Source organism: Chionomys nivalis, chromosome 7, assembly GCF_950005125.1.
Source record: "Chionomys nivalis chromosome 7, mChiNiv1.1, whole genome shotgun sequence".
Classification (NCBI taxonomy): domain Eukaryota; kingdom Metazoa; phylum Chordata; class Mammalia; order Rodentia; family Cricetidae; genus Chionomys; species Chionomys nivalis.
Window position 1 is genome coordinate 83945844 of NC_080092.1, and position 17717 is coordinate 83963560.

Below are 17717 nucleotides of genomic sequence, written 5' to 3' on the forward strand. Positions count from 1 at the left end.
GTGTGTAAAGTCCCACACGAAGTAAATCCCTCCGTCACACTGGGTCAGCTCAGCTGTGGAGTAGCATCTGTCAGATTGTGGCATCACCAGCTCTTCCCACCTGTAATGAGATGGAAGCATGCGGAGGCATTCGGAGCCAAAGGGCTGCATTGAAATTGACTCAAGTTTAAAACCTCAAAAGCTGCATTTGGGCCTTAGGAAAAAAGTTATTTAAAAACCAGACCTGAGTTTCGTAACTGTGACGGTTGTTTGATATGTTGCTTTGACTGCATCACAAGTTGCCCAGAGGTTTGGTTGTACATTCTGGGTGTGTTTCTGGGTAAAAGTAACTTTGAATTGGTAGGCCAAGTAAAGCAGATTGTCCTCTCAATCTAAATAGAAACAACGGACCTAGAAGCCACTGAATGACATTTTAAGAGCCTGAGAGAAAAAATATTTTATTTTAATAGGAGTTACTGAGCTGGGGATATATTCAGTGGCAGAGCACTTGTGTAAGGCCTAGCTTCAGTTATACTGCAAAAATAAATGAACGAGTCTCTTGTTCACTTTAGCACGTGGATGATGTTGTGCTTCCTGTTTTGAGGAGGCCAGGATGTTCACTCTCTGTTGAGTTTTCTTTGCTGTGTGTGGCCAACCACGGGGTTACAATGTCAGTGGATCTCTTGCCTCGTTCGTCCACTTTAGTACCGTTAGAACCTTCGTGAACTAAGGGGGAATGATTGCTAATGCTATCTCAGCTGGTGAAGTCGACAGTGTATCTTAGAGTTAAGAAAAGGTCCAGTGGACTTTGTGGTTACTGAAAGATAAAGTGAAGTTTAATGTATTTTTAAGAATACATGTTTGTTGTTTGTTTGTTTGTTCTTTGGAAATTTAGAAAAAAGAAAAAGCCTGAGGCAGCCATCCCTATAAACAGTGTCGACTGCTAAAAAAATACCTAAAAAGGTAAAACTGAGCCAAATGGGCCCTGATAGTTATACACTAAACAGAGACGAGTTGAAATGAAGTCTAGAGGAGCAGCTCATAAAATCTCACTGGGAGTTTCCATGTAGCGACATAGATGATTTGGATACTGTTTTTAAATGCACAGCTTAAATATGGCACTGCTAACGATAAAACTGTGCTGGCCAAGAATTTCTAGGTACATACTGATCACACCCAGCCTCTTCTGGTATTCCCAGCTAATGACCCCATGGAAGGGAAATGTCTGCTGCAAACGCCTCCCTCTGTGACTCTGGACAGTCCAGGCTGACAGAGATGAGTCTCTGTCAACTCGATATAGGTCAACTCGATAAATTTAGAACAGCCACTTTAGAAGTCTGTTGCCACAGGCTCAATAGGCCCTGTTTCTATGGGAAAGACTGCAACTGGTAAAAGTAGAGTCAGAAGCCGGTAAGTTGAAGAGGGCTGCATTATGGAAAGTTCAGTCCCTTGTACACTGTTAATTGATGATTCAGCTATGTGGATCTGTGAACCTGAGTTCAACTTACTATAATAAGAGCTTGCCTTAAACTAATACTCTGTAAAACTTGATGCTATTGAACTGACTAGGTGGGGGAGGGGAACGGGTGGTAGGTCACAGGGTTAGTAAGGCACTGGAAAGGTCAGGATTGTACTGACTTATGTTTAGGACAGATCGCCCCTGTGATCGGTTTGTCAGACAGCATCTTGTAGTCTTCAGCATCCTTCTTGACTAGGCGACATCAGGGTTAGATGGTGACAGAAGTTGTGATGCCACACAGCTCAGGGCATGTAGACCGGGACCTGCAGACAGTGTAACTCCTTTCTGTTCCTTGACATTAGGCAGACAACCCTGGACATAAATATCCTTTTATATTTCAGACAGGGTCTCACTGTATAACCCTGGCTGGCCTGGAACTCACCATGTAGACCAGGCTGGCCTCAAACTTAGAGATTCACCAGCCTCTGTCTCCCATGACCATCCAGGCTATGAAGGTCTTTTAAAAATGTAAAGTCCTACAGTTTTCAGTCACAAACAACCGTGTCCTGGTTTTACACTGAGTTAATTATACTTCTGTGAAGAAGTGTGCTCTGGCAAAGCCAAGCTTGAAGATCCAGTTTTTCTGTGGGTGGAACAATGTCAAGTTTTTGGCATGTTTTTTTTTTTTTTTTAAAGAAGCAAAGTATCATTTGTCTAGACATCTATTCAATATATATCCAACTGAGAAATGAAATGTTTTAAGCTTAATTTAGTTTTAAAAATGTTTGTGGAAGGAGAATAATTTTGGTTTTAGTTTTGGCTTCTGAGACAGGGTTTCTCTGTTTAATAGCCCTAGCTGTCCTGGAACTCACTCTGTAGACCACGCTGACCTCAAACTCACAGAGATCCACCTGCCTCTGTCTCCCGAGTGCAGGGATTAAAGGCGTGCGCTACCGCTACCATACCTGGTTAATTTCTAGAACAGTTTCTTCACTGAGCCTACAGCTGCCTTTGGCTAGGCTTGCTGGCTGACAGGCCCCTAGGGTCTTCCTGTCTGCCCATCTTGTCTGGGGTTTCAGATGCACACCACTGGCCAACTTCTACACAGGGGCTGGAGTCTGAACTGAGGTCCTCGTTCTCGTGCAGTGAGCACTCTGCCCACCAAGTCATCTTCCCAGCCCCGCTCTTCATTTCAGTTCGCCTTTTGCTTTTTTGTTATAATTGCTGGAGGTTTTTCCTTCCATTGGGATGATTCTAATGTTTGTTTAGAAGTAAGCATAGTTCAAAATAGTTTTTAAAAAGATTTATTTATTTTATTTGATGTATATTTGTAAGTCTGTGCCTGTATGCGTGTGTACCATATATATGTCTGGTGCTCTCAGAACCAGAACAAGGCACTGGATCCCATAGAACTGGAGTTAACAGTTGTTTGTGAGATGCCACGTGTGTACTAAGAATCAAACCTAAGTCCTCTGCAAGAGCATACACATACGTATACACACACACGCGCACACATACACACATACCACACAGAAACCCCATTAGACAAAAATTACTATGTATTGTAAAAATTTAAAGAGAAGAAAATGTAGGTTACCATCAGTTTATGTAATGGGATGAATTTTTAAAAAGTAACAGAAAACAATAAAAATAAAAACTAATATTGACTGTTTGTGGTAGTTTGAATGTATTTGGCTCCCATAATCTCATAGTGAGTGACACTATTAGGAGGTGTGGCTTTGTTGTAGTAAGTATGGTCTTGTTGGAGGTGTGTCACTGTGGAGGTGGGCTTTGAGGTTTCCTATGCTCAGGATACTGCCCAGTGTGTCAGTCGACTTCCTGTTGCCTGCAAGATGTAGGACTCTCAGCTATTCATCTCCAGCACCACCTCTGCCTGCATGCCACCATGCTCCCTGCTATCTGATAATGGACTGAAACTCTGAAACTGTAAGCAAACCACCCAATTAAATGTTGTTGTTGTTGTTGTTTTAATAAGAATTTGCCTGTGGTCATGGTGTCTCCTTACAGCAACAAGAACCTAACTAAGACACTGTTTAGATATTAAAAATAACAAGAACATTCACCTTCTACTTAGCAAAAAGTATGCTATGAATAGCATTATGACAACAAAGGGCAAAGTGAAATAAAATATTTACAAAATATGTTAATAGACTTAATTATTTTTATAAATTAGGAATAAAAGACAAACCAAATAATAGAAAATTAGCAGTGGTAAAAATATATATAATTTTTATTTTTGGTTATGAGCCTAGCCTTTAACTGCTGAGCTATCTTTCTAGCTCAAAAATATTTTTTAAATGTGCCAGCACCTTCAGTAATTAGAAATATGTGACTTAGAAACAGAAAAGTCAGTTCCTAGTCCCATTGAAACCAATCAAACACACAGAAAAAGATGCTACTACTGATTGGTCATGTTGGTAATTAGTTTTTAATGTTTTTGGTATTTCTTACCTGTGAGAACATATCGAAATAGGCAGTCTTGCCTTGTGAAATGCTAAACTGATTTAAGGAGAAGGGGAGGAGCCTGAGGATGTAACCCTAAATTTATCCTCAGAACCACAAAACAGCAACACAAATTATTTTAGAAAAGAATTTGACACTCTATTTTAAGGTCTTTAAAAAAGTCAGTATACCTTTTAACCTAACAGTTGAATATAGGAAGTAATTATGTATTTTGTCAAGAATTTATGTATGAAAATGTTAATTGCAGCAACATATATAATTAGAAATAATTAAATATCTAACAGAAAGGAATTAATGTAGAGTGTGGAGTTGAACTACGAAAGCAGTCATGATGAAATTTTAGAGAGCTACTACTAATCACAATGTAGTTCTGGAAAAGCAAGCCAACTGAGAGGATTGCATGGTATTACATTTTGGCTAGTTGACTGTGGTGCTTATGAGCTCTTCATGTTTTCCTATCTTTTCCCCAGATTTTCTCTTATTGTGTAGTTTGCAATTAGAGAGAGTGAGAGATTTTGGCGTACTCGGCCCTAAATGGAATGTCTATCAAACCCCTCTCCTCCAGGGTCAAGGGTCTACAGGGAAGAACAGCAGAAAGATTGTAGGAGCCAGGGGTGGTGGGTGACTCCACGGGAGCCATCTTCCAGGCATACTAGGGTTGATGCACACATGACAAAGAGACCATGACCGCATGCACGGACCTGCTCAAGTTCACCGAGCTAAAAAGGTCTTCGCAGTTGGTGCCTGCTGGGAAAGAGCAAATCAGTTCTCCAACAGAACGCCACTGGGTGCATCAACACTCCAGGGCAGGCCTGCACAGGAGAATTATCAATACAAAATGGACCCCATGCTGTGTGTGTGTGTTTGTGTACTATAAACTCTATAAAAGCATTTTCTCCAGTTTCTTCCTTACGATAAAATAATATAAGAGATATGGCTGGCATTCATAAAACTGAAACCAACGTATGAAATTTCATTTTCAATTTAAAATGAGTAATTATCACAATAAATCTATGTCTGACCAGTAACAATTATGTTAATAGGTTTTTAGGCACAGGCAAGTGAATGCATACATGTTCCTATGTCTGGATGTTATTTATTTATCATGCCCTCATCGTACTCTAAGAATAAAACACTGAAACTAGGGGAGAAAAATATTTTGATCACGTTCTTTGCCCTCCCCCAACTCCACCCGGATCCTACCCACCCAACTTCAAGTTCTTTCTCTTTCTCAAAACAAAAACAATACAAAAACAAGTCAAAATAAACCAACAACAACAAAAACTAAGGCAAAAAATGTCAAGAGAAAAAGCATACACACACACACACACACACACACCCCAACCCATAAATAACTGTAAGTCTAAAAAAAAATTAGAAATCTGTTACAACATTAATAGTATTTATCTTTAGGTGATAAGAGTAGTTTTTAACTTTATTTTTAATTGTCTTACAACTTTTGCTAAGTTAACACATTTTCTAAGGTAAACATGAATCTCTTAATTTATCATGATTATTTTGTGTGTGTTTGTGTACATGTACATGAGAGGAAGGTTCTTCCATTTGGGAGCCAGCATTCCGTCATAGAGGTTTCAGGCTGTAATTGGGCCCTTGGGCTTGCGCCATCATTCACCCCTAAGCCTCTCTTTTAAAATTGTGTGTGTAGGGGTATGGGTGTGTACATGTGTGTATGTATATATGTATGTATGTTTGTGTGTATAAGTATGTATATAAATATGGATATGTATGTACCATGGCATGTGTGTGAAAATGAAAGGAAAACTCGTGGGAATCAGTTCTTAGACTGTGAGGGTCCCAGGAATTGAATTTGGGTCAGCCTTTACCTGCTGAGCCATTTCAGTGGCCCCTTAAGCCTCTTGAAAGACTGCATTTTTACAGGCTGGGTGTACAGAGGCAAAGGCAGGTGAATCAATGCTCCAGGCTAGCCAGCGTTTCATAGACCTGTCTCAAACAAAACACACATCTCATGCCCCAAAACAGGGGCTGTATTTTTTTAAATCAGAAATTAATTAATTCTAACCATATCTAATCCTTTGGTTCACCATCATGCTTATCACTTAATTTATATTATTTATATATATTTTCACATTTAGATTATGTCCATTCTCTTCTGTTTTGTTATTCTTGGTTGTTCTTTTTAGTGTTAAACATAGAAAGTAAAAGAATCATGATTGATGTCAATTAATTCTATCTTTCAAAATAGTAGAGAGGATTTTGATTGCCTCTCAAATGAAGAAGCGTTGCGTGTTTGAACTGGTGGCTATGTCAGTTATCTTGACCCAATCGTTACACATTGTATGCTACATTGAAATGTCATCACACCCCATAATAACCATGCAGTTACAATATGTCAGTTAAAGTAGCAAGATGTTTTCTAGCATGTTTTCTCTGGTCCCTCACAGGAGGCTTAATTACTAAGTATAAATTCTAGAAAGCCCATGTTAATTTAAGCTAATGAATTATTAGCTGTTTTGCAATTCCAACACCTTTGAGGGGGCAACAACCATGATTTAATTTATACTCATCTATATTTATTAGCCAAAATGCAGAAAAATCAACCTGTAGAGTGCTTTGGTTTGTGTTTCTTGATTAGTTTGTTTAATAATACATTAGATTGTGACCTTTAATATAATATCCTTCCTTCGTAGCTTGGTGCTAACAGTGGCTTGCATATCATCATCTTTGATGAAATCGATGCCATCTGCAAGCAAAGAGGGAGCATGGCTGGTAGCACAGGCGTTCATGACACTGTGGTCAACCAGCTACTGTCCAAGATTGATGGCGTTGAGCAGCTGAACAACATCCTCGTCATTGGTATGTCTGGAGTAAAGGATGATGCCTGCCCATTACCTTCTGGCTCGCCCAGCTGGACTTTGGGCCTGCACTGCTCTCCTAGAGAGCTTGAACTGTTGTTCGTTCAGAACTGCTGCTTAAGATGCTTTTTAGGAGGGAAAAACATTACTGCTTTACGGACATTGAAACCACCGCTTATTGGAGGGGAGACCTGCGAGCTGGAGAGGCCGTAACCCTCTCTCCTTTTAGCCACTTAACTTGCTCTCGCTGAATCTTATAAAAGACTTCTCTTTTTAAATGCACATTTCATTACAAAGTCTTGCAGTGTTTCCTACTAGATAAAAAAATAAATGTTTTTAGTTTAGTGTTATTTGGTTTGTGTTTGACTTTTAGAAAATGTTCTTAGGGTAGTTACTTTTCGGGGGGTGTTCGAGTTTCTCTGTGTAGCCCTGGCTTGTCCCAGAACTCACTGTAGACCAGGCTGGCCTCAAACTCATAGATCCACCTGTCTCCACCTCCTGAGTGCTGGGATTAAAGGTGTGCGCCACCACTGTCCAGCTGGGAAGTGACTATTTTTACCTATACTGAAGTACATTTTATTTTACTTTAATTATGATTAATTGCTCACTGTTCTTAATATCTGCATTCAGGAATGACCAATAGACCAGATTTGATAGATGAGGCTCTCCTTCGACCTGGAAGACTGGAAGTTAAAATGGAGATAGGTAAGTAATGTAGATCACTGGTGTGGATGCATGTGTGTGTGTGTGTGCGTGTGTGTGTGTGTACATGTATGTGTGTGTGCTTGCATGTGGTGTGTGTGCATGTGTTTTTGTGCAGTGTGTGTACATGCGTGTCTGTGTGTGTATGGTATGTGTATGGTGTGGTGTGTGAGCATGTATACATGTGTGTATGTGAGTGCATGTGTGTGTGGTGTGTGTGAGGGGGCATGTAGCATGCACCTGTGGTTTCAGAGTTCATTAATGAGAGCAACAGCATATTAAATAATGCTCACTGTAAGATTACCCGGGAGCAAAGCATTAGAATTGCAACCGTATCTTCTGATGAACCTGAAGACCAGGAAAGTGTCTGCTTTTGTTTCCTCAGGCTTGCCAGATGAGAAGGGCCGACTGCAGATCCTTCACATCCACACAGCCAGGATGAGAGGGCACCAGCTGCTGTCTGCGGACGTGGACATCAAGGAACTGGCCGTGGAGACGAAGAATTTCAGTGGTGCCGAGCTGGAAGGCCTAGTGCGAGCAGCGCAGTCCACGGCCATGAACAGACACATAAAGGTCAGGAAACTGAGTGAGCGGTGGAGCCTATGGTTTCTCTCTCTACCATACAGGCCAAGGTCAGGAAACTCAGTGAGCCGGTGGGGCCTATGGTCTGCAAGTGCCCGCCATTCTTCCTCTCTTTACCACACAGGCCAAGGAGAGTAATGCCCACTTTTGGGGTCAAGAAAGGTGGAACAAGGGTTAGTTGTCCACTGGAGGACAAATGGCAGTGCCTGCCCAGTGGTGACCACCAGTTTATTTGGTTGCTACCGAATGACAGATGGAAGATCCCGAAGGTTGTTGTTTTGAACCTTTGTCCACTCTTAAGTTATAATATGTTAAAGAATCTGAGTCTTCCGCATCCAGGAGCTGTCTCATGCAGTGAACACTGAATAATTGCTATTTTTCAAGTTTTGAGCTGGATACCCAAGATGTGAATCTTGAACTTTTCCCCCGAGGGGTTCAGAGTCAGAAAAACGGACTAGTAGAGTGTGTGAGTTCCTGATGTGTGTGTGTGTGCTGCTAAGGGTTGAACTCGGGGCCTTAATGCATGTTTTGCAAGCGCTCTACCGCTGAGCTGCAGCCCTTTTTATTATGATCTTGTTAATTTGCCCAGGCAGGCCTTGAGTTTGCTACATACCAGAGGCAAGCTTTGAGCTTGTGATGCCCCCGCTTCAGATTCCTGTGTAGCTGGGATTACAGGCAACTTCCACTATGCTTGGCGTAGTACAGGCACATCGTAGATACTGTGCTAAAAATACGTATCAGGGTTCTGTTATTTTGCTAGGTAAGTTTTGATAAGTGTGCTTGGGTCTTCCTCATGCTGCAGTTACTCCGTAGCCCCAGTCTTCTGTCTTGTCTCCCTACGGTGCCTTTCTCCTAACCTAATTCGTCTGTAGGAATACCACCTGGGTGTTTTCTCTGATCTCAGATAGAAGATTCTCGAACCACTTTCCCTTCTGCTCCTGTTTCTTTTTATCCAGCTCCCCAGGTTAAGATTGCAGAGTCACCTCTGCTGCACACCTGTGTCCTATGTCAGGTCACCTGCTCATCAAGGGGTCTGTCCAGAGCCATGTTTTTCCACTGCTGTTGCCACCACCCACTTCCTCTTCACTAACTGTACTGGTTCAGATCCTTTTACCTTCATGGCAGCCATGTCTGCAAAGCAAGGGCATAGTCCCTCACCTAGGACTAACTGGCCCCTCCAGATGTTCCCCCAGTTTATTTCTACGTATTTCAGCCGAACTGAAATACTTACTGGCTACCAAACTTTATTTTGTTTTTAGCCTTTCCGTTCTTGCTGTTTTGTTTTTGTTTAGTTATTCTTCTGTGAACCTCTACACTCTTTGTTTACCTGGTATGTGCGGTCTTTTATGTTTGTTTTTGTTTTTTTTTGAGACAGGGTTTCTCTGTGTAACATCCCTAGCTGTTCTGGAACTAGTTCTATAGACTAGGCTGGCCTTGAACTCACAGTGATCCACCTGCCTCTGCCTCCTGAGTGCTGGGATTAAAGGCATGCACTGCCACTGCCCAGCACTTAAACCTTTTCTGATTTTCCCTTTCAAGAGTGCCGTACTGTCTTCCTTCCTGAAGTAGTCACATATCATGTGTGATTCCTCCAGCTGACTTTGACTCCAGATAGTTTATCAGGCAGATGTGGGTCTCAGAGAGAAAGGCATGAAGTATGCAAGCCTTATGACCTGTATTGATCACCAGACCCATGTAAAGGCAGAGGAGAACCAAGTCTACAAAGTTCACATGGATTGTCACCCTCCACACACATACACGCTAATATTTTAAAAATGTAAATAAAACTAGGTTTATTACTTACTGTACTTGGTGGCTATGAGCTTATAGCCTAGTAGTTGGAAGCTAAAGCAAAAGATTTGCCAAGTTTAAGGCCTGCTTGAAGTACAAACCAAGTACCAAGCCAGCCAGGATTACATAGCAAGATTCTGTTTAAACCCCCCCCAAAAGAAAAAGTTTATTTAGTACCAGCTATATGCCATATGCTGTACAAGGAGTTAAAGCTATAACTGCAAAGAATTTAATTGCCTACTGTTGATCAACATACATCCATATAAAAGAATAGAAAATATGCCAGGCAATAGTGGCACACACCTTTAATCTCAGCATTTGGGAAGCAAAGGCAGGTGGATCTCCGTGAGTTCAAGGCCAGCCTGATCAACAGAGCAAGTTCCAGGACTGTAGGCAGAGATTGCTCTTTTGTTTCCCCGCCTCCCAGACCCAATATAGTCACACAGAAACTGTATTAATTAAAACACTGCTTGGTCAGTTAGCTCATGCATATTTCTAGCTAACTCTTACATCTTGAATTAACCCATTTCTATTAATCTATGTATCACCACAGGGCTTACAGTAAGGTGCATCTGTCTCCTTCGTCAGTTACATGGCGTCTTTGTGACTCTACTTTCTTTCCTCCTCTCTCTGCTTGGAATTCCCACTTTTCTCTATTCTGCCCTGCTGTAAGCCAAAGCAGCTTTATTCATTAACCAATGGTAACAGAACACATTCACAGCATATAAAGGGGAATCCCACATCACCTCTCCTTTTCTGTCTAATTAAAAAGAAAGGTTTTAACGTTAAATTAGCAAGATTACATACAACAAAACAGTTATCAAACAAGAATTATAGTTACAATATTTGGTCCATTCACATTTGGCAAATTAAGGAAAATACTCTATCATCTATTCTATCTTTGTGAGCCTAAAGTTTTATGATTATAGCTATCTTTCTTTAACTCCATTAAAGACTTCAGACAGATAAAATATTACCTAAGGAAGCAGGAAGTGCATTGTAAGTAACTTCCAAAACTCTGGAATTGATAAAGACATCTTGCTGAGTGGACAGTCACCCAAAGTTCTTCTGTAACATTGGGGCATCCATCTTTAGCCTTCAGGCCCATAGTATTCAGCAGACTTTTCCATGAAGCAGGAAATTTCAAAGACATTTTCACCTATATTGGCAGTTTGTCAGTTACTTTCTTCTGTGTCCTGCAGAATGTCTGGCAAACTCTTATGAAGCAGGAACCTTGAAGAACGGTCTCACCTTTAGGCAAGTTCAGCAGTCATTTCTCTGTGGGTCCTGCATGTCTAGTTCATACAGCGTAACTTCGAGCAGTCCAGGCAAGAGCAGTTTCTTGCCCAAATGGTTAGCAGACTCCATAAGGAATTTCCGCCTTTCTCTGTTCTACCTTGCTGTTGGCCAAAGCAGCTTTATTTATATTTTTTTGGGTTTTTTTTTTTTTTTTTTTTGGTTTTTTCAAGACAGGGTTTCTCTGTGGTTTTGGAGCCTGTCCTGGAACTAGCTCTTGTAGACCAGGCTGGTCTCGAACTCACAGAGATTCGCCTGCCTCTGCCTCCCAAGTGCTGGGATTAAAGGCATGCGCCACCACCGCCCGGCTAAAGCAACTTTATTTATTAACCAATGGTAAAAAAACAAATTCATAGCATACAGAGGGAAATTCTACATCACAGGACAGCCAGGGCTATACAGAGAAAGCCTGTCTCAAAAACAAACAAACAAACAAAAGAAAATGCAAGAATAATGCATGGTAAAGGAAATGATGAGGCTTCTGATGTGATCAACTCACGGGATGAGAGAAGCCTTCCCGGAGGAATTTTCCAGAAGGATGTGTGTAAAGGGGACGTTTCCTGAGGCACAGGGACACAAATAGCAGAATAGGTTAGAGTGACTTCATATCACTTGGCCATGGAAGTTAGTGGAGAGGAGCTAGAAGGCAGCACTGGGAAAGTCAGGAGACGAGAAAGGAGGATGCGCACAGAGAGCCTTCCATTCTCTCAGAGAAGTGCAGACTCTGCTGTGAGCAGTGTGAGTTCTAAGAATAGTAGTGACATAGTATTAAAACACAAGATATCTCTGGCAGCCTTGTCAAGGGGAAGTGAAGTTGGTGACATAGGACGAGACGTGGGGACTTTGATCAGGCAGGAAGTAACAGACCGAAGAGTGAGGTTGAGGATGCTGTCACTATTTAGGGGCATCCTGTCATTGGTGCTAGACCACACTTGACCAGGCCCAGCCAACCACTAGTTCTTCTGAATAAAACTTCAAAAATACAGTTATGTCCATTAACTGTGTTTATTTGTGGCTGTATCTATGCTATCATGGCAGAACTTATTTTGTAGTCAAATTCTATGTGAACTGGGATTTTACAGAAAAAGGCTCCTCGTCAGTATTCTAACCTTTAGGTCTACATCTTGTTCATCTTGGAAATCCCACAGTTCCTTTAAACACTGAACACATAGTACATGTAGTTTTTAAATTTTATCAAATGTATCTGTTTATTTGTGTGTGTGGTAGGAGGTTGGACAGGAAATACCTTTTACTTGCTGAGTCTTCTCACCACCCATGTATGTTTTGTAAGGAAGTAAACCTACGTATATATCCTTTTTAAAAGTGTCATTTATTATTTGTGTTTATGAGAAAGAAAAAAAAAGAGGAGGAGAGGTGTGGGATACCCACATGCCGGGGCACTTGTGTGGAGGTCATGGACAGCCTTGCAGAAATTGTTTCTCTCTTGCAGCTTTGTGTGTGGTGTGGGTCCAGAAAGTGTTAAGGTCCTCAGGCCTGCACATCAGGCACCTTCACTGGCTGGGTTGTCATGCCAGCCCAATATATGTATTCTTAACCAAACTCTGTCCATATTCATAATTTCCCTACCAGCAGCAGGAACTCTTTAGCCCGTTTTCCCAACGGTTTAGACAGTATGAGGATATAGTATTGGGCCTGGATAATATAGATCCATCCAGCTATGGCGATCCTGTTTTGTTTTCATTCTTCCTCCTTGATATAAACAGTGTAAATTAAGGGGCCAGTGAGGTGACTGAGTTGGTGAAGGTGCTTGCTGCCAAGCCTGACAGTGTGAGTTCTAGCCCCAGAATCTACCTGGTAGAAGGAGAGAAGTAATTCCTGTAAGTTGTCCTCTGACCTCCACAAGCACATAGTGTCATGCGCGCCCCACCCACACATACACACCATACACACACACACACACACTAATTGTGTGTGTGTGTGTGTGTACACTTTTTTCTCATTAAAGACAGGGCTTCTCTGTATAGCCCTGGATGTTCTAGAACTCACTCTGTAGACCATGCTGGCTTCAAACCCAGAGATCCACCAGCTTCTGCCTTTGAAGTGCTGGGATTAAAAGTGCAAGCCACCACACCACTGGCTCACTAATAATAAATTTAAGAAATGAAATTTAAAAGTTGGTTAGAATTTTAAAACACCTATAGCATTCAGTAGTTTATTATGATATTCAAGTCTTCAGGGCACAAAAATCAAATTTTATTTCTACGTCGTTTTCAAAACATTTGGGCCAAAGCAAAGATTGAGCGTGGCCGACAAGACAAACCTTCCAGGTGGGCAGTAGTTTTAGGTTCCCTGAAACAAGCAGGACGTCCATGAACTGCCTGTGTTTGTGTCATTGTACTTGAACGCATGTTCTTGCTCAACTCACCCTCACAAGAGTCTGGCTGTTGAGAGGGATTTCTGCTTCAGCTGGAGAAGACCCTAACCCGGATTTCTTGTCTGATCTGCTGAAAGGACTGACAGGCGAGGTCCAGCTGGAGCAACTCCCCGGGCTGCGCTTGTGCGCTTTGGTGTTCTCCTTTCCATAGACCTTTTGGCTGACTAAAGCCATTCTTCCCTTAATTTCGGAGGAACGATAAGAGCCTGGAAAGGTCAGGTTTAGAAGGTTACGAAGCGTAAGGGTGACCACTTGATATTTGCTGGTGTTGAAATACGAGCTTATGAGTTTGTGTCTAAGCTGGAAGGTGTTGCTACTTCTGTATTGATTAGCCGACATGAATAAAATGCAGAAAATAGCTTATTATTGCAACCAAAAGGGGAAAAAAGGTTTTTTGAATGAATTAGAAGTTCAGAATTGTAGAGTTTTAAGAATAAAATTGTGTTGATATTGATAAAATAGTAGGCATTAGCTAGGAAACACTGCATTTATTTTAATGAACAAGCAGAAATAATTTGGCACTAGAATATTATTTACAGTTAAATAACTTTAAAAATTCCTGCAGTGCCTAAAGACAATTTTATTTCCTCCCCTTACTCCTTGCCATTTTAATTCTATTTTATCTTCTGTTGTCATTGACAGTGTCCCATCCTGTCTGTCTTCACTGTGTAGTCCAGGCCGACCCAACCTAGAGCTCTCTCCTCCTGCCTCAGCCTCCCAAGTGCTGGCACTGCACATATAAGCTACAATGTCTGACTTAAATTATATATGTGACATATGACAAAATCATGTTTATAGGCTGATTTTGGTACATGTATGCAGTGTACAATGAGAGGATTGGGGTCGCTGGCGTTCTCATGCACTTCTTGGTTTGGGGAACATTCAGAATCTCTGTACCAGCAGTTTTGAAGTAAGCACTAGTATGCCATCTCTGAGAACCACCCTCTCCAGCCCCTCACACCCAAGCCCTCTGGGAACCATTTGTGTTTGTATTTTTAGGCAATGTCTCAGTAGATCAGGCTGGCCTCAAACTCTAGTAGAGCCTCCTGCCTCGGTCTCTTTAGTTGCTAGGTCCCTGTGGGTACTGCCTTTAGGGAAAGTTGAGCTATCACCCCAGGGGCCTGTTAGAAAAGCAAGCCCTCCAGCTTCTTGCTTGGAGATGGGAATTCTTTCTCCTACACATGCCCTTCCTCCAGGGCCCTTGTCATGTTGCTTAGGATTTCAGCATCCCAAACTGAAAGCTCCAACCCCCGCCCCCCCGCCGTTCTCTTCTGCTGTCTGGAGTTAGCCAGCATTCGGAATCCACCTTTGCTGCACACTGTCTCCACATTCGCATTCATAGACACACTTACTATATAGAAGGGCATATGTATAATTGTACTGAGAGTGTTATTTTTCATTTTCCAGTGTTTGGAAAACAGTGCATGTCAGTACTTCTGATGTCCCTACATTATTTTGGACTGATGGATAGTAGTCTAGAACACTACCACATAAAAGATGGCTAGACTGGGCATGGTAGTGAACTCCTGTGAAAAATGGTAATAGGAAGTCCATTCAGGTCCAGGAGTTTGAGGCTAGCCTGCACAAACCGCAGGGCCAGAGCACGTGCACATTTGATTTCATGCTTTAGTTTTAGTTTATTGGACACTTGATAAATATAATGAGTGAATGAGCTCATTATATTTAACATTAAATTCTTTCTGGCTGTGACTGTTTCAGAATGCTGTCAGAACAGTGCCGGTCTGTCTCCTTATCCAGTAAGAGATCCGTTTTCTAGAAGGTCCATCTGGTTGTGTTTGTGGATACTGGTTTTATTGTCTCCTGCTATTGCCGGCTTGTTTTTGTTTCTCAGAAAGGCTCTGGAACTTGGTCTTCTTTGATGTTCAGTGGGTTTGCCCAGTGTGTCTAGACAGGCTGCATCTCTTTCTATTGATCCCGATCAGCACTCATTGAACTGCAAAGACACACCTTTCTCCAGCTGTGGGAAATTTCCCCTCCCCTTCTAGTCTGTTCGTCCTCTGCTTCTGAGACTGTTTAGGGGGTGGCAGATTTTCCTTGCGTTTTCATCTTTCTTGCGACTGTCACTTGTTGGGATTTGGAGCAGAAAAGGAAATAAATACATGTGTTCCGTTTGCCTTCTTGATCCAGTTTCCTAACATAATTCTTTTTATCCCTCAAGGCTGAGTTTTTCTTTTTAAATGTCTATTTTGTGTGTGTGTGAGAGAGAGAGAGAGAGAGAGCGAGAGAGCGAGAGAGAGCAGTCTGTTCCTAAAGGAACATGACTCATATTTTATAATATCGATGGGAGGCTGATATGTGCCTAACATAGTTTTCTTTTATAGTCACTGTTTTATTAAGATGCCATTTAAAAAAAGCCATGATATTGATTTAAAAATGAAATTCTCTTGCTTTGTGCTATTGGGAGTGCGCCCAGTCACAGTAGAAAAATGTGCTGCTGTCTTAATCACTCATCAGGTCCAGGCAGCTCCAAGTGCTGAGAGAGGCCTTGATGCATCTCCAGATGTGCAAGTGTCAGCTCCAGGTGCAGGGAACAGAGTACTTGGGGTTGGCACGTAGGTTCTTCAGTACAAATCAGTCTCCTGGTAACTCATGGTTCTTAAAGTCAGCTCAGACCAGAGTTATCTGTGGCACCTTCTGAAGCACGATTAATAAAAATTAAGAGATAGAAGTTGGGGTTCAATCTGAAGATCTGAAAAGCAAAACAGCCAGCCACTGGCTCTTACTTTGACCTCAGTCTGAAATGGTGATCCTGCCTCCTAGAATCGCAGAATGAGACTGTGTCTGAGAGCTGTCTCCCCTGTCTTATATTTCTCTCTAGGACTGGGATTAAAGACATGCACCACCTGATTTCTATGGCAACTAGTGTGGCTACCGGGATTAAAAGTGTGTGTCATTGTGGTTACTGGGATTAAAGGTGTGTGTCATTGTGGCTACTGGGATTAAAGGTGTGTGTCACCATAACCTGGTCTGTAAGACTGACCACTGGGACTGTTTTACTCTCAGATCTTCAGGCAGGCTTTATTAAAATACAATTGAAATGCCACTAAAACCTTCTAAAACTAGAGACGCCTGGGCCCTCCACTGACCTGTTCAGTGTCCTGCAGGGTGGGGCTGCTGGTATCTGCATGTCTGCAAAGACTCTCAGGAGCATCCTGATGTGCAGCCAAGGCTGGGCATCATTGTCCCTCAGTATTTCCTTGTTGTGTTAAAATAGATGTGACCTTAGCTGTTTAATCGCACATTTTAGTGATATTAAATACATTCTTAATGTACAGCCATCACTATCACCTATATTCACAACTCTTTTCATCTTGTAAGTCTGAAGCTTTGTATCTATTTTTTTTTTTTAAAGTAACTCTCTATTCTCATCTCCCAGCACAGGGTAACCACGGTTCCACTTTCAGTAGGACCTTGGGTACTCTAACTATGTAATTCAAGTGGAATGACACAGTGTTTGTCTGTTTGTGACTGGGTTGTCTCCATCAACACAGTGTCTTCAAGGTCATTTGAGTTGTATGGTGCTCATTTCCTTCTTTCTAAGGCTGAATCGTACTCCACTGGGTGTCCTTACCATGTCTGCTTATCTGTACATGTTTTGGTGAACATCTGGGCTGTTTCCTCATCTCCACTGCCCTGCTCCATACTCTTGTGAACATGGCTGTAAAATGCCAAATACTCAGTTTCTGCTCTCCGGGTATACATCAAAGGAGACATGTTTGGATCATGAGGCAGTCTCAGTTTTCTTTCTTTTTTTCACCTGAGACAGTGTTTCTCTGTGTAGCCCTGGCTGTGCTGGAACTGGCTCTGTAGAACAGACTGGCCTTGAACTCACAGAGATCCACCTGCCTCTGCCTCAGTCCTGGTTTTATTTGTGTGAGGAGCTTTTGTGTTTTACATTCCTATCAACAGCCCAAGGGCTCTAGTTTCTCCAAACCTTTGCCATCACTTATTTTCTGACTTGTTTTGTTTGGTTGGGGCTTTTGTAGTCATAGCTGCCCTATGCCATAAGGTGAAATTTAATTGTGTTTTTGTTATGTGGGGGTTTGAAAACAGGGTATTAGTATATATCCCATACCAGCTTTGAACTTGCCACTGTCTTGCCTTAGCCTCCTGACTGCTGGCATGCACCACACTTCACCTTGTGTAGTTCTCTAAGAATGAGCGGTGCCAACCA

General features: G+C 41.9%; 1 protein-coding gene across 1 annotated transcript in view; it reads left to right on the forward strand.

Moving 5' to 3' along the window:
* The window catches only part of Nsf (N-ethylmaleimide sensitive factor, vesicle fusing ATPase), a 141686-nt gene that overhangs the window by 81243 nt on the left and 42726 nt on the right, over positions 1–17717 (forward strand). Inside the window, exons 10-12 of the mRNA XM_057774437.1 lie at positions 6592–6757; positions 7387–7461; positions 7844–8031. Of these exons, the coding sequence (XP_057630420.1) occupies positions 6592–6757; positions 7387–7461; positions 7844–8031 (429 nt within the window). The remainder of the gene's footprint in view (positions 1–6591; positions 6758–7386; positions 7462–7843; positions 8032–17717) is intronic.